At 47.8% G+C, this 24,820-nt stretch overlaps 1 protein-coding gene and 2 long non-coding RNA genes across 5 annotated transcripts in view; all 3 read left to right on the forward strand.

Annotated features, from left to right (window-relative positions):
• Nucleotides 1-24,820, forward strand: part of LOC308573146 — a 201,984-nt gene that overhangs the window by 152,686 nt on the left and 24,478 nt on the right. The window lies entirely within an intron of this gene.
• The window catches only part of LOC308573107, a 96,106-nt gene that overhangs the window by 50,257 nt on the left and 21,029 nt on the right, over nucleotides 1-24,820 (forward strand). The gene's annotated exons all lie outside the window — the stretch shown is intronic.
• The window catches only part of FOXK1 (forkhead box K1), an 84,111-nt gene that overhangs the window by 41,762 nt on the left and 17,529 nt on the right, over nucleotides 1-24,820 (forward strand). For both annotated transcript variants that reach the window (XM_081169529.1, XM_081169530.1), the window contains exon 2: nucleotides 2,774-2,971. In XM_081169529.1, coding sequence (XP_081025655.1) covers nucleotides 2,774-2,971 — 198 coding nt within the window. The remainder of the gene's footprint in view (nucleotides 1-2,773; nucleotides 2,972-24,820) is intronic.

The following is a 24,820-nucleotide window of genomic DNA, read 5'->3' on the forward strand; positions in this document are numbered from 1 at the left end:
GTCCAGTGCAAAAAGGGGGGGGGCAGACTTATTTTATCACACAAAGCAATGGCTGAGTTTTTACAGGGTCAGAACCTTAGCCTGCGACGACACTCAACACGGACGATAAAGCTTTCGCGTTCTTGGAAGGAGGCTGCGGAGCGAATAAAAAGCTTAGAAACGGCGAGCGGCAATTCAGCAAAAGCTTGTAGGTCAAACTCGGCTGCGGTGTGTTGAGCTTTCCGCCGCCTGCTCCCGTTTTTGCAGGGGTTGCCCCCAGGAGCCCGGCCGCCTCCTTCCCCCAGCCATATGAGTGGTGCTAACAGCATCCTGACCGTGAGTCCAAAAGCCCCTGGCAAATTTGCTGCGGAGGGCAAGGGAGCTCATCTCAGAAGGATAGATGGACAGCAGCCGGGCAATGACTGAGGAAGTTTATTTTCTGTTTGATGGGCCCTTTCCTTGATGTGATTTCAGGGCACGATAAAACTCTTGCCACACTCAGCTCCCAAGCTTGCTGAGCAAGCTTCTTTGAGACAAATTGGGGAGCCGGGGTTCATTTTGCAGAATGATGGTTATGCGCTGGGGTCAGAGGAGAATGGTCCCTCTACTAATTGCTGCGCCACACTGGGTGAAGTAAGTGCCTACTGGTAATTCCTTGCTTGTGAGAACGGGTGGGGCTCCTCTGGCTATTCCACCGCTGTATGGAGTACAGTGGTCCCTTGGTTCTCAAACTTAATCCATTCTGGAAGTCCGTTCCAAAACCAAAGCGTTCCAAAACCAAGGTGTGCTTTCCCAATGAAAGTAATGCAGAACGGATTAATCCGTTCCAGACTTTTTAAAACAACCCCTAAAACAGCAATTTAACATGGATTTTCCTATCTAACAAGACCATAGGTTCATAAAATGAAAGCAATAAACAATGCACCGCAGTCAAAATATCAGTAGCTGAACTGGGTTCCACACAGTCAGAAAAACAAAATAAATAGCAAAAGCAGGCAGACCCCAGCGTAACACTCAAAACAGAAGTGTGGCCCTCAAATTGGAAGCGTAACACTCAAAACAGAGCACATTCAGCTTCCAAAAAAAGTTTGCAAAGTGGAACACTTCTGGGTTTGCAGTGTTTGGGTTCCAAGATGTTTGAGTACCAAGGCGTTTGAGAACCAAGGTACCACTGTACAGAGGAGAAGCTGGTGTGTCAATCTGTGCCTTCTGAGTTCTTGCAGCCAAGGCAGCTGCCTTTGGGACAGGTTGCTTTGGCCTGGCCGACCCACTGGGGGAATTTAGCACCAGTGACGCTCCGGCAGCGGTTTGCAAAGGGCACACCTTTGCAGACGCGTTTCGGGGTCCTGATGTGCTAATGGAGCAGGTCTCATCGCTGCAGGGGGGGGGGCTGCTCAGCCCAGCCCAGGTGATCACGCAGAAGGCTTCCCTTGCAGTCGAGACCTTGCAGTCACCATGAGCAAAGCAACCTGCACAAGGCATGAGGAGGAAAACCCTTTTCTTTTGGCGTGTTTCATTAGGGCAGGGGCCCTGGCTTGGAGGGGGAGGGATTATTGCATTGTTGTTTTTATTTTGACTATATATTTTGTGGTTTTATATTTAAATTTTATGCTGTGAACTGCCCTGAGACCTCTGGGTATAGGGCAGTATATAAATGTATTACAGTGGACGTTTGGGTTGCGAACGTGATCCGTGCTGGAAGCACGTTTGCAACCCGCAGCATTCGCAACCAGCAGCGCTGCGTCTGTGCACACGTGGGTTGCGATTCGGCGCTTCTGCGCATGCACAAAGTGCAATTTAGTGCTTCTGCACGAGCGCCGAAACCCGGAAGTAACCCGTTCCAGTACTTCCAGGTTTGGCGCAGTGCACAACCCAAAATCACGCAACCCGAAGCGTCTGTAACCCGAGGTATGACGATGATGATGATAATAATAATAATAATAATAATAATAATAATAATAATAATAGTGCCACCTTCTGCTTTGCTCATAGAAGGTCCCAGATTTGGTCATTGGCACCTGCAGATAGGGCTGGGAAAGACCCCCGCATAATCCCCTGGAGAGATGCTGTTAGTTGGCGTGGTTATAGATTATAGGGTGGCACCAGTATTTGGAATTTCCCAGGCATGTTTTCCTACCGGCACAGGTCCAGTTGCAGCTGTGGAGATTTCTGGGTGCCAGGTTTGCGCCCGCCGTTTAGAAACCCCTGACTTAGTCCATTGTTAATAACATTTCCGTTTTTCCACAGTGCGTGTTTCTCCTTGCGTACAAGCGAATTGTTGTAAGAGCGAGCGATGTACAAGCAATGTAGTTTAAATCATAGAATCAGAGAACTATAGTGTTGGAAGGGATCCTAGAGGACATCTAGTCCAACCACCCTGAGATCTACGGGCATAGGGTGGTATACAAATTGCATAAATAAATACCCACTCACCCACCCCCTGGGTAAACAGGCATTCTGTTGTGGCAACCTTGATTTAAGTTGCCTTTTGGCCCCCAGCTGATACATCTTGAGTTTCTAACACTGCCCTGCAGATGGTCCTAAACTACATCTCCCAAATTCCCTGACAGTTAGCCCTGCTGGCTGGCACTAATGGGAGTTGTAGCCTCTGACAGCCCTCCTGCAACAGGGAGTTCCATAGTTTACGCGTTGCATGCAGAAGGACTTTCTTTTCTGCGGGACTTAGAAAACCAGCCGCTTTGACTCTCTCCTCGCTGCGTGTCTCGAACCATTGGCCCTTAATGTTTTGCTGGCCGTTTGACTCTTTTTTCTCCCTCTCCTTCCTTTTCCCCAGGTGTACCATTCGATTCCCCAGCACAGCCATCAAGATCCAGTTCACGTCGCTCTACCACAGAGAGGAGGCGAAGGAAGCAGCCTCGTCGCCTCCACTTCGGCCGCTCTACCCCCAGATATCGCCGCTTAAGATCCACATTCCGGAGCCGGACCTCCGAAGCCTGGTCAGCCCCCTGCCCTCTCCCACTGGCACGATCAGGTAGGGGGGAGCTTTGCTATTCTGCACCAAATCGCAATTGCAGGACCAGTTTGAGGGCGCTTCCCCCCCCCAAAGGAACCCATCGCTCATGTGTTTGATGCGCAGAGTGAGAGAAAGGCCTGCCATTTTGGTGGGTCAGGGCAATGAAGAGGCGGCTAGCGCTGCAGAGACTCTAGGCAAGCAGTGGTTTAATCCGTTCTGGAAGTCGGTTCCCAAACCAAAGCGTTCCAAAACCAAGGCACACTTTCCCATAGAAGGTAATGCAAAACAGATTAATCCGTTCCAGACTTTAAAAAAACAACCTCTAAAACAGCAATTTAACATGAATTTTACATGAATTTTTATAATTAAAGAATCTGTAAACTATAGAATGGAATAGGAAAACTGGTGGAAGGGAAGGACGAAAACGAAAGCAATATTCAATGTTCTGTACTACAAAATAAATAAGACAGTATTGCAGATGATAAAAATGAAATTTATTTTTTTTTCTTACCTGCACTGATGATAGTCATTGTTTGGATGGGGGGCTTTTATCCATTTCTGCAGTCACACAATCAATCAATCAGTAGCTGAACTGGCTTCCACACAGTCACAAAAACAAATTAACTGAAAAAGCCTCGAAAACAAAAACGCAAATTAAAAAGCAAAAGCACCAAACTTAATCTGTTCCAGAAGTCCGTTTGACTACCGAAATGTTCGAAAACCAAGGCGCAGCTTCTGATTGGTGCAGGCACCCCGGAAACAATAACCAACAGCCACATCAGACGTTCAGCTTCCGAAAAACATTTGAAAACTGGAACACTTACTTCCAGGTTTTCGGTGTTTGAGAACCAAGGCATTTGAGAACCAGGGTATTTATTAAATCTACATGTCACCCTTCGTCAAAAGATCTCTGGGCAGTTCACAGAATACAATTGGCACTCCTTTTAGAGGACGTCAAGTCCCACCCCCCCTTTCGCCCCATGGGGATACCATTGGAGTGATGGCTAAAATTACCCCTGCTCACTCCAGCGATGGGGGAAAGCATGTTTTGCCACCCCAAACTAAACGGGCTCTATCACGAAACCCGGCCAAGTTACGCTTCTCCCGGGTCGTGCTAGAGCAGGGCTTCTCCACCCTGGTGTGGCAGGAGAGGATGGGAAATGTGGCCCGAATATTCGAGAACATTCAGTATTATATTTTGGGAATGGCTCCTTTTCTTATGTAGCTGCATTGTTTCATACTTTCTGGATTCCCCATGATCATATTAGAAAGTCTTTCGTGTTCTAAACCAAGGACTGCTAGGAGCTGCTGCTTTTTGTGATTTCTTGTCGATTAAAAAATCAGTGTGGCACGAGCAAATCTTTGTTCTGCAAGTATGGCTCAGAGAGAAAAAAGTTTGAGAACCGCTATGTAACATTCAGAGCAAGACTGGCTCTCGTATAGAAGATGCCCGAGTAAAGTTAGGTTTGTTTCTTTGTGTCATAAAACATGTGCACTGCTTGTTTGTTTTAACAAAAAAACCTCAAAGCAGTTTGCAAAAAGAGAAATGGAGAAAAAATGGCAACAATATCAAAGCGTACAAAAAGTTACAGTACCGAAACAAATTAAAATTTACACCAACTTTCTTCACAGGGACTCTGTGGTTGTATGGAAACCAAGGCACATGGTGGAGGCGGAAGAAGGGATTTGTTATGATGCATATTTTGTGAAGCTCTGTGCCAATTGAGCAGCAAGCAAAGTATACATAACATTACCCTGTCTGCTTTGCTGGCATCTTGATGGAACCAAGTTGTTAATGGATTACTTTTATGTTTTGTTTCTAAACCGCTCCTTCTTTGCACAGGAGCGTGTTTTTGCTCTGAGTCCGCCCATGAAGAGGGCTATACATCAAATTCTGCTTTCTATCAAACTTTGCTTTCTAGCCATTTGCCCTGGTGTGGGGCTGGGTTTTCCAGGATTGCTAGGAAACGGGGGCTCCTCTGCTACCCAGTAGCCATGCCAAGTGGTGATTTTCAGACCGGGCAGTACAGTGGTACCTTGGTTTACAAACTTAATCCGTTCCGGAAGTCTGTTCTTAAACCAAAGCGTTCTTAAACCATTCCCATAGCAGCAGGGGACTCAATTTACACGTGGAACACACTCATCATTAAGCAGAACATGTTCTGCTTCCAAGGCAAAGTTCACAAACCAAAACACCTACTTCTGGGTTTGCAGCGTTCTTAATCCAAATTGTTCGTAAACCAAGCTGTTCTTAAACCAAGGTCCCACTGTATTTTGTGTCGCGGCACTGTGAGGACGCAGTGATACTGTTGGACCTGAGTTCCAATCTTCACAGAACCATGACTCTTGCTGAATTGCCGCCGGAATTCTTGCGAAGCTAAACTGGAACAACTCCTTGTTCTCTGCTCCGGCTCCCTTGAAGGGGGGTGTGTGTGTTGCAAAGTCGAGAAGGCGACTTGCTTGTTCACATTGAACCGTGGTTTGTTCTAATCAGCGGTTTAATGTGACTCTGTTCAGGGAGCGCTCGCCATGGGCTCCCATGAAGAGAACCATCCGTCAGCCTGAGAGGAGTCTTGACGTTTAATACTTTGAACCATTTATTTGTTTTATTGCATTTTGAGTTGTAACCTGCCTTGAGCGAGCGCCTTGGCCGAACGGGAGAATATAAATGCATCAAATGAGATAAAGGGGGGCAGCGAGACTTGGCACCCACCTTTGTCTCCCTACTGTGCAACGGCTGGAGTCACAGGAGCCCTTGAGTCTGCCAGGGAGCAGTCTTAGAAACTCCCTGGGCGCCAGGTGCATTTTGCAAGTGGCGCGGGACCATTTGCGACCACGTGGAGATTTCTGGACTCCAGGTTGGCGCCGGACATCTTCATCTGGCTGGCCCCTCCAGCTTTCTGAAGCAGGTTAGCAGAATAGCTTATTTTTCACCCTTATATCCCACTTTTTCCTCCAAGGAGGACATGGCTGAACTCACCCCTCCGTTAATCGCTACAACAGTCCTGTGAGGTAGGCTAAAAGGCTGTGACTGACTCCAAGGTCACCCAGTGAACTTCCTGCCTGGGTGGGGATTCAAACCCTGATCTCTCAGGTCTTCATCTGACCCTCTCACCACTACCCCCCCCCACTGGCTTCCTAGAGTCCTTCTTCTATGGGGCAGCTTTATAAATTAAGTAGGTAAATAAATATGGGGAAAGCAAAATGTCCCTTAGAGCAGGACCAGAACTGTTTTCCTTGAAGCTTGAATTTATTTCATTTTGCATTGTCTTATTTGAAGTTTTAATGTGTTGTAAACTGCTTAGAGATTCCCCCCCCCCTTTAAAATATAAAGCGGTATAGAAATGAAGTTAACAACAACGGCCCCCCTTTTTTAAAAAAGGCACTAGGACATTCCATTGTGGCATCCACAACCCCGGTTTAAGGTTCCATTTGGCGATTAGTTCATATATCTGAGTTTCTCGCACTACCTGAGAGATAACTGCCCGTCCACAGCAGAGCAGAATCTCAGCCTGGAGAAGGTCTCCGAGAAAAGCCTATACTCAGGAGAATTCGGAAAGGCAGGGATGGTTAACAGAGCCATCCTGAGCAGATCAGCTGGCGAAATACCAGGGCGGCTTCTGTCGTGGGTCACTCAGAAGCCACCCAGTGTGAAACTTTGTTGTTGTTTAGTCATGTCCGACTCTTTGTGACCCCCTGGACCAGAGCACGCCAGGCAGTCCTGTCTTCCACTGCCTCCCGCAGTTTGGTCAGACTCATGCTGGTAGCTTCGAGAACACTGTCGCACCATCTCGTCCTCCGTCGTCCCCTTCTCCTTGCGCCCTCTATCTTTCCCAACATCAGGGTCTTTTCCAGGGAGTCTTCTCTTCTCCTGAGGTGGCCAAAGTCTTGGAGCCTCAGCTTCAGGATCTGTCCTTCCAGTGAGCACTCAGGGCTGATTTCCTTCAGAATGGAGAGGTTTGATCTTCTTGCAGTCCATGGGACTCTTAAGAGTCTCCTCCAGCACCATAATTCAAAAGCATCAATTGGGGTTAAAAGCCATTCCTGCCTTTCCGATACGCCCAAATAAATGGGAGACCCAGGGCGGCCAGGCTTGGAAGAGAGAGAGGCTGCTGTTGCTTCTCTTCCTGCGATTTATCTCCTGCCTTCAGTGTTTGCACGTGAAGGTAGTCCTGCCCTTGTCTCTCTGTTGACACCTGCAGGCCTGAGCTTGCTGTGGGGGCAGGGGGGGGGGCAAACGTCTTTCAAAGAGGGCCAGATTTGATGACATGAACATGCGTGAGCTTTTTTTAGGCTTGGAAGTTGTTGAGCTTTTTTCTAGGATTTGACCTCAAGAAAATAAACTGCCGCTGGGGCTGGATGAAACCGACCAGGGGGCCAGATTAGGCCCCCAAAATGGACTTTGGACATGCCTGCTGTAGGGAGCGACGTGGGGCAGGGCTCCTGCAAGAGGGAGCGGCCATATCTCCCTGGCAATGCACAGACTGCTAGCCCACTTGGTGACCCTAAATAATAATCAATTTTTATTTATACCCCACCCTTCCCGGTTCAGGAAACCGGGCTCAGGGCGGCTAACAACAAATTTAAAACACTTAATTGATGCTACAAAAAAACCCCCACAGCATAAAATAGAAGAAGAGGAGTTTGGATTTCATATCCCGCTTTATCACTACTCGAAGGAGTCTCAAAGCGGCTAACATTCTCCTTTCCCTTCCTCCCCCACAACAAACACTCTGTGAGGTGAGTGGGGCTGAGAGACTTCAGAGAAGTGTGACTGGCCCAAGGTCACCCAGCAGCTGCATGTGGAGGAGCGGGGAAGCGAACCCGGTTCCCCAGATTACGAGACTACCGCTCTTAACCACTACACCACATTGGCTATACGGTATACAGCGTGCATAACAATAAAATAAAAAATCAATTTGGAGGGAAATCCATCCAATAAACATTCGATGATCACCAGGGCTAGCTGGCTGAATTAGTCCCACTTGGGCCAGCGAGGAGACCAGGGGAGAACCAGCTGTGGGATCCCAGAGCGGGTGATCTTCATAAAGAGGGATGGGGAGGGGAGGAAGGGGAATAAAAGATCAGGCTAAGTTCAAATTAAAGGCCAGGCGGAATAGTCTTACAGGCCCTGGGGAAGGAAGTTAAATCCTGCAGGGCCCTGGTCTCATGGGACAAAGCATTCCACCAGGTCGGAGCCATCACTGAGAAGGCCCTGGCCCTGGTGGAGGATAGTCTGACTTCCTTAGGGCCCAGGACCTCTAAACTATGGGTATTCATGGACCTTAAGGTCCTCTGCGGGGAAGACCAGGAGAGGCGGCCCCGTAGATACGAGGGCCCTAAGCCACAGAGGGCTTTAAAGGTCAAGACCAGCACCTTAAACCTGACCCGGTACTCCACAGGAGCCAGTGCAACTGGTAAAGGACTGGGTGAATATGCTCCCTAGACCAAGTGGTTTGGGCCACTGCCCTCTTCTTGCCATAAACTCATCCCCTTTGCCTCCTGCCCTTTGCGTTATTCAGAATAGCGGTTTGCACTGCCCCCGAAGGATGATAACAACACAATAACATTCAAGAGAGGTAACAAATAGGGCGATTGTTATTTATCCGCGCAGCCAAAGCCATTACAGAGCAAATGCATAAAACACATTATTAAAACCAGGTAATTCCGCCAGGTAAGAGTATGTTCCCCTGAAGAACCTAACGTAGCCCCAGAAACTTTTCTCCTTAAAATCGCCACTCTATAGGCAAAACAGCCCAGTTTTTCAGAAATGAGGGGGATGATCTGTCCCCTAATAAAAAGTTAATCACATACCCAGTCAATCTCTCAGCTGGGAGATTTACATCTTTGAAGAAGGATGCTCTTAAGTCATCGATCGGCCAAAACAGTCAATTGCACATTTATTCCAAGTGCAATTAAAACTATCCAGTTTAATTAATCCAACCCCTTGGTCCGGTGGCAGCAGCTTTTCAAATTCTGTTCGTCGTTTGCACCCCCTGCAGCCCCCTTGCCTCTTCGCACCCCTTTAAGCATCCCCACAGCTCTCCAGGGGGGTGAGATGTTCTGGACTACAACTCCCATCAGCCCCAAGTGGCAGGCCTGTTCTGGCTGATGGCTGCTGTAGTCCAAACATCTGGAAGGCAGCAGGTTGGGGAAAGGCTGGGAGAGGCAGAGGTGGGCTCATTGTTTGCCCTGGCAGAAGGCATCTCCCTGGGTTTTCCTGCCCCTTCCTTTGGGGGTTGGAAGAGAAGCAGCCCCCATGTGCCTTCCGTCACTCCGTTCCAAAGCTTGCATGTGTGAATATTTTATTTTTATTTCGGTCACAGACCAGTTTCAGCCCACATACAATATCAAGGAAGCCATAAAACACGATAGGGATACATTTGAATTTGCAGTTAGGTATCACAGGAACAATACAGATATAGCAACAGTTAAAAATATATATAAATTAAAACTTAGTCGCTAACATATAACCTAAAATTATCATTTAAGCAGGCTTTAATCATTATGATAGCACAGCTCGTTCCCTAAGTTTTATGGCAATCGCACAGAATTTGGCTACCCTTTCTCAGGATCCTTGTCCTCTACAAGGACTCGGTTCCAAAGCTTGCATGTGTGAAAACAGGAGAAACGCTGGGCAGCAAGTTCTGTTTCCAGCCCCTTCCGCAAGCAGCCTTTGCGGTTTCGTCACCTGACGCCCTCCCTCTCTCGAACACAGCTCCGACAAAGAACCACACCTTGGGGATTGGTTTCCAGGTTGCCGCTTTGAGGGAGGGGGGCAAAGCAACCCAGCGCATAACCTGCATATTTTTTTATGCTGCCCCCCTCATAGAATTGGAAGGGACCCCAGGATCATAATATCTCCTCTGCTCCCCCCCCCCTTTGAAGACAACAGCCCTGGCTTCTCCCGCCGAGCCTTGCAAGAAAAGGGCTGCGAGATGCTCAGCGCTTTTAACATCTGCTGGGGCTTCAGCAAAAAGCAAAACTATCTGAGCTTCTTGGAAAAAAAGCCCGCAGAACTCTTTCTTGAGGTTTCCTTCTTTTGCTCAACCTTTTCGTTCTTGTTTACAAACATCCCCTTTCTGTGCACACCTCTCGAGGTTTCCTCTAAACTGCTTTTCTTCCTCCGGACATGAACAAGATCGGCCGCCTTCAGTATACAGTGGTACCTCGGGTTACATACGCTTCAGGTTACATTCGCTTCAGGTTATAGACTCAGCTAACCCAGAAATAGTACCTCGGGTTAAGAACTTTGCTTCAGGATGAGAGCAGAAATCATGCTCCGGTGGCGCAGCAGCAGCAGGAGGCCCCATTAGCTAAAGTGGTGTTTCAGGTTAAGTATGGACCTCCGGAACGCAATAAGTACTTAACCCGATGTACCACTGTATTTGAATAATAATAATGTGCTTTTTGTGCATTAAAGGCAAGCAGGCAGCTGTCTTGCATGCAGAACGCCACAGGCTCCGTCCCTGCAGGTGGTGCAAGGCTGAGACACATTCTTCCTCGCTGGAAGTGCTCAAGAGCAGCTGCCGGCCAGTGCAGCCTGCACTGAGGTGCCTGGGTCCCTCGTCTTGATTCTGTAGAAGGCAGCTTCCTGGTCAACCATCGGTCAGCCTGAGCCACTTTGCCGGGCTGTTTTGAGAGGACAAAACAAGGGGGAAGAAGCCCTTTGGAAATAGTACAGTACGAGTTCCCTGCCTATGGGGGCCCAAAGTGGCGCTTCTGTCTCTTCGCATTGCACAATTTTTAGCTTGCAGGATTTGCTCCCGCAAGCTCCGGTGATTGATGGCTGTGGGTTAGGCAGATTTGCGGGGTCGATAGCAGAACCGTTCAGCTACCGTGAGCTCAGTGGAGCCTCCACACCCAGAGGCAGCCTACCCCTCTGTTGCAGGTAAAGGTAAAGGGAACCCTGACCATTAGGTCCAGTTGTGGCCGACTCTGGGGTTGGGGCGCTCATCTCGCTTTATTGGCCGAGGGAGCCGGCGTACAGCTTCCGGGTCATGTGACCAGCATGACTAAGCCGCTTCTGGCGAACCAGAGCAGCGCACGGAAACGCCGTTTGCCTTCCCGCCAGAGTGGTACCTATTTATCTACTTGCATTTTGACGTGCTTTCGAGCTGCTAGGTTGGCAGGAGCAGGGACCGAGCAACGGGAGCTCACCCCGTCGTGGGGATTTGAACCGCCAACCTTCTGATCGGCAAGTCCTAGGCTCTGTGGTTTAACCCACAGCGCCTCTCGTGTCGCAGGAACCTGGAGCTAAAAACAAAAACAGGAATAGTGCCTGCTTAGCATTTTTCCAGGTTGCTTCCAGCTGGCCGGCTGTCGGAATCGCAGCCCCTGTCCAGCGGCGACAAACCCCCCCCCCCTTGCCCATTGACCCTCTGCAAGAAAACTGGTCTTTTTGGAAATGTGGTTCTTTGGGGTTGGCTGCTTTTGTGGGAGCAACTTCTCCTCCTCGTCTTCGAGGAATGTCAGCAATCCTTCTGTGAAAGCGAGGTGGGTGGGGACTCCTAGCCCTTCCTCCCCACCCCTCCCTTGGGAGTCTGATCTCATCAGCTCAGCTTTCTCCCCCCGCCCCCCCCTTCTTGCTTTGGTAGCTGTTTCACTTGCCTAATTTGGTGCGCCTTTGCCTCGCTGTGCCCTGATTGGCCATGCCGGGGCAGGGAAGGAAAGGGGGGGGCACTTTTTGCAGATCCTAAGTTTACTTTCCTTTCTGGAAACCGGAGCCTCGGATGGCCTCTCCCCTTCCTATTCCTCCCCACACTTAAGGGGCAGGGCTTTCTAACTGCAAGGGAACAGAAACCAGAGGCCGCCTGGCAGCGCCCAGCAAACGATCCCTTGACCCCTTCTGCCTCTTGCTCGCCTCTCTGTTTACTTCCCAGAAATCTCCCCTCCTCTTTGCAAAAAGAACCTCTTCCGTTTCTTTTTTCTCTCCCCCTTCTGAAAGTTTGCAATTCCCCCCCCCCCCGGCACCTGGAGAAAAGTTGAGTCAACTAAACCCAGCCCAGCATGCTCACTTCAGCCGTTCCACTGTGGAAACTGCTGCTGCTTTGAGGAATTATTATTAGACTCCTCCTCCTCCGCTTCCCCTCCTTTCCCCCTTCTTCTGAATTTCCTTTTTTCGATTAAGCAATTAATTGCTTTGCCTCTAGCAGACACTGTTGCTTTTATTCCCCGTTTCATTCCTGTACTGCTTTGTACCTTAAAGGAAAATAACTCAAGGCGGTTTGCGGCACGTTAAAACGTCAAATGAAACAAACCCAGAGGAAAACGACAGCTGGGTTGGTTAGAGCGTGGCTCTGAGAATGCCAAGGTTGCAGGTTCGAGCCCCGTCACGGGCAGCAGCTGAATATTCCTGCATTGCAAGGGGTTTGGACTAGATCAGGGGTCAGCAACCTTTTTCAGCCATGGGCCGCTCTACCGTCCCTCAGACCTTGTGGGGGGCTGGACTATATTTTGAAAAAATAATGAACAAATTCCTGTGCCCCACAAATAACCCAGAGAGGCATTTTAAATAAAAGCACACATTCTTTTTTCTTTTTTTTTGCAAGATAATCTTTATTAGTTTTTTAGTTACATACTATACATACACATATTACATTACTTTTTACATTTATACTTGCTCCTAAGAGCTGACTTCCCTCCTTCCTTCTTCTGGCTTTTTTGTGTCATCTCTTGATTTTTCGCATTGTCTTTATCCAATTTGTATATAATCTTCCATAAAATGTCTGTAGACAAATACCGTATTTTTTGCACCATAACACTCACTTTTTTCCTCCTAGAAAGTAAGGGGAAATGTCTGTGCGTGTTATGGAGGGAATGCCTACGGGTGGCGTGCCTACAGATTTTCCTCCTCTAAAAACTACGTGCGTGTTATGGTCGGGTGCGTGTTATAGAGCGAAAAATACGGTAAATCTTTCTATATATACAATTCTTGCTGTCTGTCTGTATTCATTATAAATACTGTTAGTTACATTGGTCACTTTATACATTTTTACTTCTTATTGTTATTATTTTCCCCGTTAATTTAGCTATTTCAGCGTATCCCATTACCTTCTGTCGCCATTCTTCTAACCTTGTATTGCCACTCTTGTTGGCATTTCTTGCTGTTTCCAAACCTGGGTCAACAATAACCTTGCTTGTTGCATATAAAAACAGTTTCTGGTCATTCTTAAGAAAGAATTCGAAAAGCACACATTCTACTCGTGTAAAAAAAAACCAGGCAGGCCCCACAAAGAACCCAGAGATGCATTTTAAATAAAAGGACACATTCTACTCATGTGAAAACATGCTGATTCCCAGACTGTCCGTGGGCCGGATTTAGAAGGCGATTGGGCCGGATCCGGCCCCCCGGCCTTTGTTTGCCTACCCTTGGACTAGAATCAGCGTTTCTCAACCGGTGGGTCCCCAGATGTTGTTGGACTACAACTCCCATCATCCCTGAGCTCTGACCTTGCTAGCTAGGGATGATGGGAGTTGTATTCCAACAACATCTGGGGACCCACAGGTTGAGAACCGCTGGACTAGATGATCCAATGCAGTTGTCTACCGGTATGAAAAGCGTATGAGTATACAGGAACCTTATCTGGGGCAGATTGAGAAGGCGAATGGGCCGCATCCGGGCCCCGGGCCTTAGGTTATAATAATATAATAATAATAATTTATTATTTATACCCCGCCCATCTGGCTGGGCTTCCCCAGCCACTCTGGGTGGCTTCCAAAAGAATATTAAAATACTATAATACATCAAACATTAAAAGCTTCCTGAAACAGGGCTGCCTTCAGATGTCTTCTAAAAGCCTGGTAGTTGTTGTTCTCTTTGACATCTGGTGGGAGGGCGTTCAGCAGGGCAGGTGCCACCACCAAGAAGGCCCTCTGCCTGGTTCCCTGTAACTTGGCTTCTCGCAGTGAGGGAACCGCCAGAAGGCCTTCGGCGCTGGACCTCAATGTCCGGGTAGAACGATGGGGGTGGAGACGCTCCTTCAGATATACTGGGCCGAGGCCATTTAGGGCTTTAAAGGTCAGCACCAACACTTTGAATTGTGCTCGGAAACGTACTGGGAGCCAATGTAGGTCTTTCAAGACCGGTGTTATGTGGTCTCTGCGGCCGCTCCCAGTCACCAGTCTAGCTGCCGCGTTCTGGATTAGTTGTAGTTTCCGGGTCACCTTCAAAGGTAGCCCCACGTAGAGCGCATTGCAGTAATCCAAGCGGGAGATAACCAGAGCATCCACCACTCTGGCGAGACAGTCCGCAGGCAGGTAGGGTCTCAGCCTGCGTACCAGATGGAGCTGGTAAACAGCTGCCCTGGATACAGATCTGACCTGTGCCTCCATAGACAGCTGTGAGTCCAAAATGACTCCCAGGCTGCGCACCTGGTCCTTCAGGGGCACAGTTACCCCATTCAGGACCAGGGAATCCTCCACACCTGCCCGCCTCCTGTCCCCCAAAAACAGTACTTCTGTCTTGTCAGGATTCAACCTCAATCTGTTAGCCACCATCCAACCTCCAACCGCCTCCAGGCAGGTTGCCTACCCCTGGACTAGGTGATGCTCAGAGTCCTTTCCAACTCGCTATGATTCTGTGAAACTTGGGCTTCAAGGGAAATACTTCAGGTCCTTCTCTAAGGGACATCCTCCCAGGACCTGGGAGATCAGAGTTCGAGAACGTAGGAAGTCAGTGGCCCTCACAGCCCATCATTCTCTTCTTGCAGATGCCCCTGGGGGGGAAACCCACGCTCTCCCCGGGGTCTCCAGCAGCTGAAATATTTGCCTCTGACTGTCATCGAGAACCCCCCCCCACAAAAAATAACTTACTCCTTTTTTTCAGGGTTTGAGTGAGGGAGGAAATGACCCACGCCTGCTGGACTGAGCCCCACTTGCTTTGTGTTTTGTTTCAGATACGGGGCGTGCATTTTTGTGGTAAAAAATAAAGCATTAAAAAGGGGATGGGGAGCTTGTATCGCCATGTTGCACAACTGAGAGAAATGTGGAATTCGGCCTTGCAAGAGAAAGCCAATAGAAACATCCTGTCTGTGAGATCATGCTCGCTGAGGACGGCCAAAACAGCAGCCGGTTTCAAGCAAAGATTTTGCAGACATTAGGAGGCACTTTTGGTTTTTTTAGGTTGCTGTGGGGGGGGGGGAGAGAGAGACAGTGCAAATCAGGCCCTTTCGGGGGCTCTGGTGTGGCCTCTCCGCAATTCTGCCTCCTTCCAGAACCAAATCAGCTTCAGGACTCGATAGTCAAAACAAGGTAAAACTCTGCAATGGCTGCCAAACGCAAAGCTTTTGAGCCAGCCGGTTTTAAAAAACCCCGTTGAAGTTCTTACTGCCTGAGAGGGAGGAAGAAGCCCTTTGCAGAGAGAGGGTGTCATCCGAAACAGGCCTAGTGCTCAGCAAATTCATTGCAATATTTTGAAGTACAGTGGTACCTCGGGTTACATACGCTTTAGGTTACAGACTCTGCTAACCCAGAAATAGTACCTCGGGTTAAGAACTTTGCTTCAGGATGAGAACAGAAATCGTGCTCCGGCGGCATGGCTGCAGCAGGAGGCCCCATCAGCTAAAGTGGTACCTCAGGTTAAGAACAGCTTCAGGTTAAGAACGGACCTCCAGAATGAATTAAGTACTTAACCCGAGGTACCACTGTATTAGCACTTTAGTGAATTGTGTTGAGTGTTCTGACAAATTTGTTGTTGACGCTTGCTTAGTTTATATGTTACCGTGTTTGACTCTGTAGTTTGCGTTTGGGTCCCCGCTAATGCTAGCAATTTTTAGAAAATAAATTTTATTAGTTTTTTAACATATCATTTTCAACAATGATTAAACATACTTTTATATCTTACACAGTTTTTTTTACTTCCAGCAATCACGTCTGAAAATTTTCCAATCTATTCCCTTAATTTACATTTCTTACTTTCACTATTACATTTAGGTCTTATAACTAATATCTCTATTCGTTCTCTATTTTGCAATGTTTCATATATTCCTCCTTATAAAACTTCTTGTAGTCCTACTAATGTAATTTGTTGATTACAGTTGCTCAAGGGTTTCAAATCCTTTCTGTCTTTTTATCTAATTCTGCATAGTCCATTAATTTTGTCTGCCATTCTTCTTTCGTCGGAGCGCTGATGTTAGCATTTGTTGCTGGAAAAGCGGAATGCAAATATCAAATCTGAATCAGCTCAGCTGGTAGCGTGTGAGACTCTTAACCTCAGAGTCATGGGTTTGATTCCCCACATTGGGCAAAAGATTCCTGCCTTGCAGGGGGTTGGACTAGATGACCCTCGTGGTCCCTCTCAACTCTGCATTTCTAGGATTCTCCTTCCTCTCTAGTTTCCTATTTGTTGTTGTTTAGTCGTTTAGTCGTGTCCGCCTCTTCGTGACCCCCTGGACCAGAGCACGCCAGGCACTCCTGTCTTCCACTGCCTCCCGCAGTTTGGTCAAACTCATGCTGGTAGCTTCAAGAACACTGTCCAACCATCTTGTCCTCTGTCGTCCCCTTCTCCTTGTGCCCTCCATCTTTCCCAACACCAGGGTCTTTTCCAGGGAGTCTTCTCTTCTCATGAGGTAGCCAAAGTATTGGAGCCTCAGCTTCAGGATCTGTCCTTCCAGTGAGCACTCAGGGCTGATTTCCTTCAGAATGGATAGGTTTGATCTTCTTGCAGTCCATGAGACTCTCAAGGGTCTCCTCCAGCACCAGAATTCAAAAGCATCAATTCTTCAGCAATCAGCCTTCTTCCCAGCTCTCACTCAGTCCAGTTTCCTCTTTGGACTGGCCTTAACATGCAGCAGGCAGAACTGGGATGAAGTTGATAGCACAGCCTGTCCCACTTCATATGGGGGGGGGGGGGTGGAGATATCTCACTTTCTCTTAGGGATCCCCTGCAAGAAAAAAGTCAACTCAGCAGGGCCCTATCTCTGTGTGCCTCCTCCAAGGGAGCAGAAAGGGGAGAAAAGGCCTTTTCTTTTTTCTTTTTTAGATAATCTTTATTGGTTTTTCAGTTACATACTCCACATACACATATTGTATTACATTTTACATTTATACTTGCTCCTAAGAGCTGGCTTCCCTCCTTCCTCCTTCTGGCTTTTTTATATCGCATCTAAATTTTTCGCATTGTCTTCATCCATTTTGTATATTGTTGCTCTTCTTCCGTATTTGTCCATAGAATATCTCCAAACAAACAAATCCTTCTATATATACACAATTCTTGTTGTCTGTCTATATTCATTTACAGCTACTGTCAGTTACATTAGTCACATTGTACATTTTACTACTTATTGTTTTTATTATCCAGTAAATTTCTTTGTATTTCACATTGTGAGGTTTGTTTCAGTTCTACTGGTTTCACTATTTCACCTTATCTTTCCTATGTACGACATAAATTTTCCCCATTCTTTTTGAAATGTTTCTTCGCCCTGTTCTCGAATTTTCCCCATTAATTTAGCTATTGCAGAGTATTCCATTACCTTCTGTCACCATTCTTCTACTGTTGGCAATTGTTGTTGTTTCCAAACTAGGGCTAATAATAACCTCGCCGCTGTGAGAAAAGGCCTTTTCCGTGGTGGCCCCTCAGCTAGCAGATTCGCTTTGCCAGCTTCTTAGGCACAAGGCAAAGACATTCCCATCTTCCCAGCCGTTTTCGTCTTTGATACAGTCTTTGGTACAGTTTCATGGTGGTTCTTAATGTTGCAAGTTGCTTTTCCCCATAAAAAAGATTTAAAATGTATATCATCAAAAAACAAACCCGGCAACCAGATTGAGCAGATTGAGCCTAGAACCTCTAAACCTAAGTTTTACGTTCAGGGAATCTATGTGTTTTTGTTTTGTTTTTCCCCACGTGGGGACCTGGGACATCTGTGCCAACTTGAATGCTTCTCCTGCAAACTCTGTGAAATGCAGGTAACTGCGACGATCATGGGCTGGAAGCCACACAGGTTGCTTTGCCAGTATCGCAACAGCGGCTGCCCTGAACATATTGGAGTTCCCTGCGTGGACCACAGAAGACGGCTGCATTGGTGGCTCACGAGAAAGAGGGGAAACGAAACTCTGCAGGAGCTCGCTGTCAAGGGAAATGAGTGACGCGGAGCCACAGAGCGTGAAAGGGGGAGGCCGGCTTAGATTTGTGTTCATCTTCGAGTCTCAGATCAGTGCAGATTTGATTCTCGAGATAGCTTACATTCCAAAAAAAAAAAAATATGCTTTCAATATAATTGCCTTGCCTTCTCCCCGGAGATGCACGTCCTTTGCAAATGTCCGCGGTCTTCAGATGTGTGCATTCTGTTTCTCGTAACGCATGTCTAAATTGAATTGTGCCCTAATTGGAAACAGCAGGGTTTTATGGGGAAAGCATGAGGCTGGAATTGCTCAGATTATCTTCATTGCTCACTCGCTCTTTCTTTCTCGTTTGGGTCGTGTTGGCAATGCCTCCCGGGAGACTCTGTGGCTGGCGTGTCACATTTCGATCTCGCGTATCGAAATGCTCGTCAGGATCGCTGGCTGTCTCGGGGTAGCCGGTGGCCGCAACACGATGAAGAGCCATGTGCCAGTTTCTGTCGCCTTAGTAAAGGTAAAGGGACCCCTGACCGTTAGGTCCAGTCATGGCCAACTCTGGGGTTGCAGCGCTCATCTCGCTTTATTGGCTGAGGGAGCCGGTGTACAGCTTCCAGGTCATGTGGCCAGCATGACTAAGCCGCTTCTGGTGAACCAGAGCAGCGCACGGAAACGCCGTTTACCTTCCCGCCGGAGTGGTACCTATTTATCTACTTGCACTTTGATGTGCTTTCGAACTGCTAGGTTGGCAGGAGCAGGGACCGAGCAACGGGAGCTCACCCCGTCGCGGGGATTCGAACCGCCGACCTTCTGATCGGCAAGTCCTAGGCTCTGTGGTTTAACCCACAGTGCCACCCGCGTCCCTTTGTCGCCTTAGGCACGCTTTAAGTCTGTGCTAGGTTTGTTTTCTGCCTTAGTTTTGCACCTCTAAAATGGGAGCAAAGGTACCCTCCCCAGAGTTCGTTATGAGAATGAATAATGCGCTTGATAGAATACAAGGATCCTCTAAAATTTATCTCAAGTGTGTGCCGTGCAAATAAAAGATGTCATCTAAATCCGGGACGGGTTGGGATCTGTGTTCGAAATTAGCCAGGCACACACTAATACCCCATCCTGTAGAATTCTATCAGTTATCTTTTATCTGCACAATCGGAACAAATTTCTGGAACCAAATTGCTTTTTCTGTGCAGCCTGATCAGCAGCAGTCAGCATAAAGAGAAAGAGGTCGGAATAGGCCAATATATATGTGGACTGTCGCTGGATCAAGCGACTTTTCTTCTTTAAGTACTCAAAGCTCTCAACCTAGCTGAAAGTTGTCATCTGAACTACCCAGATATGTAACCGAGAATCAATCACGGTCAGTCTATCACTTGAGAAATAAGACTTTTAAGCTGTCTTGTCCCAAAATGGCAGCTAGACATTCCATTTTTGGCAGCTGCAATCTTGGTTTCATGAGCTATTTGACTCCTAGCTTATATATCTGAGTTGAGTGAGATCTGTGGCTCTCCAGAGGTTGTAAGACTACAAATCCCACCAGCCCCTTCTGGCACAACCGCAAGCACTAAACCGAGAACAAACCTTGGTTACAGCTCATGGTTTGTTGGGAGTAAGTCAGCTACAAAGCTTTGCACTGAGCAAAACCACAGCTTAGCTTTTGGGGAGCAATGACAGCAGAAGGGCTGAACGAATCAGGTTGTATTTTCCTTCTAGCTGGCGCTGTCCAAGCAATAGTTTGGCTTAGCATCGCATACGGATCAGAGCAGTTGAGGACCCTGGCATAGCTCAGGGGCACACAGCGCATCCTTTTCATAGCAAAGGCTTCAGGTTGCCTTGCCATCGTTGCCGTTTCACCGAATCCTAAGCAGCCAGGCTAGAATAGCCCTCTGCTTGCGAGATGCCCGGGATCTGTTCAGAGCACAGAGAAGAGCTAGGCTCAAAGAATGGCTCCTTAAATTCACTCTATTTAGCCATTCACTACATTTGCATCCCATCCTAACATGCAAGGAGTTTGGGGGGCTTTTGGAGGAGGGCTGCAGATCTTTGGTAGAAAACGTAAGAGAAGAATGGCAGATGAAGTTGATGGACTATACTGAAATGGCTAAAATGACCGGTAGGGTCAAAAACCAAAATTTTAATAAGGAATGGGAAAAATTTATAACTTATCTTAAAGACCATTGCAAGCAGTTAAAATCATTACAGTAGAACCTCTTCTTACGATCGCCTCTACTTGGGCCCGATCCAAGTTGTGACCGCGGCAAACCCAGAAGTAAATACCAGGTTTGCCGCGATTCGCACATGCGCAGAAGCGGCTGCTGCCTGCACATGCGCAGAAGCGTGCCGCCGCCAAATGCACCTGCGCACAATGACACTTCTATCAGAGACTCGGATTGACTTACAGATGGACCTCAGGAACTGATTACATCCATTAAGTAGAGGTTCCACTGTATTAGGATTAGAATATCACTTGTAGTTTAAGGCTGAATTCTGGACACAGTGGAGATGCAAAGGATTTGGACTGTCCTAAAAGATGCGGGAGGAAATAATAGGACCCACAAAGGGGAGGATGGAAGTCCAGGATAGATAGAGAGATAGCTGTATATTGAGAGACGAGACTCTTAATCACGGGGCTGTGAGTTGGAGCCCCATGTTTTGCGAAAGGTTTCCCTTATTTCAGGGGGTTGGACTAGAGAACGCTTGGGGTCCCAGTTCTGTGATGATTCTGTGATCAGGCCCATGGCCCACCTAGTCCAGCATCCTGTTCTCACCGTGGCCAAGCAGATACCTGTGGGAAACCCACAATCAGGATTCGAACCCAGAACCCTCTCCCGTTCCATGGTTTCCAGCCACTGATATTCAGAAACATCTCCCATCTGCGCACAGCCACTGCGGAGAGTAGCCATCTATAGTCCTTTCCTCCATAAATTTGTCCACTCTGCTTTTAAAGTGGCCATCGCTGTTTCCGGTGGGAGGGAGTTCCATAGTTTTAACTATGCACTCTGCGTAAAGAACTCCATCCTTTTTATCTGTCCTGAATCTTCCAACATTCGGCTCCATCGGACAGCCGTGAGTTCTGGTATCATGAGAGAGGGAGGAACACTCTCCTCTCTCCACTTTCTCCATGCCACACATATGTTCACAAACTCCTATCATGGTGCTTCTTACTTTCCTTTTCTCTAAGCCAAAATGTCCCCAACGCTGCCACCTTTCCTCGCAGGGGAGTCACTGTATCCCCTCCCACCATTTGGGTTTCCCTTTTCTGAGCCTGTTCCAGATACACAATATCTCCCTCATCTTGGTTGTGGGTGGTACCCCTTTTTGCTGCATAAGAATAAGTTGTTGTCGTTGTTTAGTCGTGTCCGACTCTTCGTGACCCCCTGGACCAGAGCACGCCAGGCACTCCTGTCTTCCACTGCCTCCCGCAGCTTGGTCAAACTCATGCTGGTAGCTTCAAGAACACTGTCCCACCATCTCGTCCTCTGTTATCCCCTTCTCCTTGTGCCCTCCATCTTTCCCAACATAAGGGTCTTTTCCAGGGAGTCTTCTCTTCTCATGAGGTGGCCAAAGTATTGGAGCCTCAGCTTCAGGATCTGTCCTTCCAGTGAGCACTCAGCGCTGATTTCCTTCAGAATGGAGAGGTTTGGTCTTCTTGCAGTCCATGGGACTCTCAAGAGTCTCCTCCAGCACCAGAATTCAAAAGCATCCATTCTTCGGCGATCAGCCTTCTTTATGGTCCAGCTCTCACTTCCATACATCACTGCTAGGAAATCCATAGCTTTAACTATATGGGCCTCTGTCAGCAAGGTGATGGTTCTGCTTTTTAAGATGCTGTCTAGGTTTGTCATTGCTTTTCTCCCAAGAAGCAGGCGTCTTTTAATTTCGCGTCTGCTGTCACCATCTGCAGTGATCATGGAGCCCAAGAAAGTAAAATCTCTCACTGCCTCCATTTCTTAAGAATAAGTACTTGGGTGCTAGTTTGGTTTTATTATTATATAGCCTTATTTTTCTATTAGAGATGTACCTTTCTACCTCTTTCTCTCCCTCTCCCCCCCCCCACTGGCAGTTTTCTCTGATGTCTTTTTAATTGGCACGGCAAGCTTGTTAACCTGTAGACTGTATTCAGTGCATAATGGAAAGTTTCTAAGACGATCTGCTCCCATTTCCACGTTATCCTAGACCACAGAGCTCTGATTTCGCTGGCTTGGGATGCAGTTCCATTTTTTGTTCCGCGAAGCAAATGCAGAGGCACGTGTGTCTGTGTCTCGTAGACCAAGAATTGCGGATGTACATGAATAATTCTCGGTCTGTAGGACAAATTGACACACAGAGAGAAGCGAATCACAGCTGGCTGAGTGTGTGATCAACATCTCCGGGTGGAATAATTTTTCCTGCCAGTACAGATTCCAAGAAATGACAAGTCTTGACTGTGAGCAATAGGGCTTGCCCCTGAGTAGCGTTCCACTCAGACTGGGCAGTCGGACCAGCAGCCCCCACCCCACCCCCAATGTCTTGCAACCTTCTTCCTGACAGAGATGCATCTGGCACCGACATTGTGGAGTTTTAATCATGTGCTGAAGATGCAGAACTTTATCCTAGCCTTTGACAGCTGACAGACAGACAGTTGATAGCTTGATAGATAATAAATAATGGTAGATAGACATGCGCACAACATATGACCTACCCTTCATTCATTCATTTATACCCCACCCATCTGGACTCTTAATTTGTTTTAAGTGATTTTAATACTGTACAGTGGTACCTTGGTTCTCAAACTTAATCCGTTCCTGAAGTCCGTTCCAAAACCAAAACGTTCCAAAACCAAGGTGCGCTTTCCCATAGAAAGTAATGCAAAATGGATGAATCTGTTCCAGATTTTTAAAAACAAACCCTAAAACAGCAATTTAACGGGAATTTTACTATCTAACGAGACCATTGATCCATGAAATGAAAGCAATAAACAATGTACTGCAGTCACACAATCAATCAGTCGCTGAACTGGGTTCCACACAGTCACAAAAAAACAAAAACGAAAGACCCGCAAAAACAGAGAGACCTCAGCGTAACACTCAAAATGGAAGTGTGGCACTCAAATCGGAAGCATCACACTCAAAACGGAGCACGTTTGGCTTCCAAAGAAAGTGCTCTTCAAATAGTTCGTATATTTCTTCCAATCTTCTGTAAATCTCTGGTCCCACAGGTTTCAAATCCTTCCTGTCATTTTGTCCAATTCTGCGTAGTCCATTAATTTTGTCTGCCATTCTTCTTTCGTCAGAATTTCTTCTTGCTTCCATTTCTGGGCTGCAGGGATATCTTTCAAGAACGCCCAGGCTGCGCTGCAAATTCAGACGTGGGCACACAGACACGGATGCAAAAGGCTTGGCCTTCCTCTCTGCACTGTGTCTTAGCAGGCCTTGTTTCGGTAGAATTAGGAGCTGCAACAACAATGACCTCTACCCTGAACTTGCATTTTGCTTAGCTTTTCGGTGCCTGTGTTGAAAAGCTGAGCTTTTTTTTAACCCCCCACAACAACCCTGTGAGGGAGGCCAGGCCGAGGGGCAGCGACTGGCCCACCCAGTGAGCTTCATGGCTGAGTGGTGATTCGAACCCTTGTCTCCTCACCCAACACTCTAACCACTGCACCACACTGCCTGTTGTGGATTTTCCTGATCCTTTGCCAAGGGCATGGAGCGAACGTGTGCCGTGCACGACTGTTAAAAGTGCTCTGAGGCCGGCTTCAGCTGGGGAGGGCGGGATATAAATAAATTATTATTATTATTATTATTATTATTATTATTATTATTATTATTATTATTCTGTTCAGAGTAGATAGCCTGCCGCCTTCAGCTGTGGGTGCTGAGGGCTGGCTCCTTGCGGGTGACTGGCTAGCCGAAACCCCGCCCTCCGCCCCGGTGCTGAATTGCCCCATTGCAATTCACCCCCCTAAAAACATTCCTTCTCTCCCCCTCCCGCACCCAGTCCAATCTGTTTGATCATCTGTCTTGACCTGCTTATGAATCCTCCTGTTTTGTCTGGGAGAGGCAGCGGTTTCAGCAAGCAGTCATTATTTTTCTGCTTTGTTGCTTGGCATACGTTCTCTCTCTCTGGCCCCCCCCCCAGCCCTCTCCTCCAGATTTATAGCTCGTGCCACGAGTGCCATCTTGTGGCACTTCTCCCTGTGATTCTCCGACGCTTTCATTGCATGTTGCTGCCGAAATCTCTTGCAGCGAAAGGGAGTCGCTGCTGATGTGGATTAAGGAGTCTGGTATCAAGGCCAGCAGCTTCCAGATTCTTTCTACCTCTCCCCTGTGCAGGTGCTTGTGTTGGAATACAGGGACGCGGGTAGCGCTGTGGTCTAAACCACTGAGCCTCTTGGGTTTGCCGATCGGAAGGTCAGCAGTTCAAATCCCCATGACGGGGTGAGCTCCCGTCGCTCAGTCCCAGCTCCTGCCAACCTAGCAGTTTGAAAGCACACGCGTGTAAGTAGATAAATAGGTACCGCTCTGGCGGGAAGGTAAACGGTGTTTCCGTGCGCTCTGGTTTATGTCATGGTGTCCCAGAAGCAATTTAGTCCTGCTGGCCACACGACCTGGAAAGCTGTCTGCGGACAAACACCGGCTCCCTTGTCCTGAAAGCGAGATGAGTGCCGCAAACCCATTGTCACCTTTGACTGGGCTTAACCATCCAGGGGTCCTTTACCTTTACCTTTACCCTGGTTGTGTTGGAACCACAGGTGAACCGTTCCGGAAGTTCTGCCACACGCCCTCTTGGTAGTCAAGGTAACTCCACAATTAATAGGTAGTTGTTGTAGCAAGGAGC

Source organism: Podarcis bocagei (assembly GCF_964188305.1).
Source record: "Podarcis bocagei genome assembly, chromosome: 14".
NCBI classification, from domain to species: domain Eukaryota; kingdom Metazoa; phylum Chordata; class Lepidosauria; order Squamata; family Lacertidae; genus Podarcis; species Podarcis bocagei.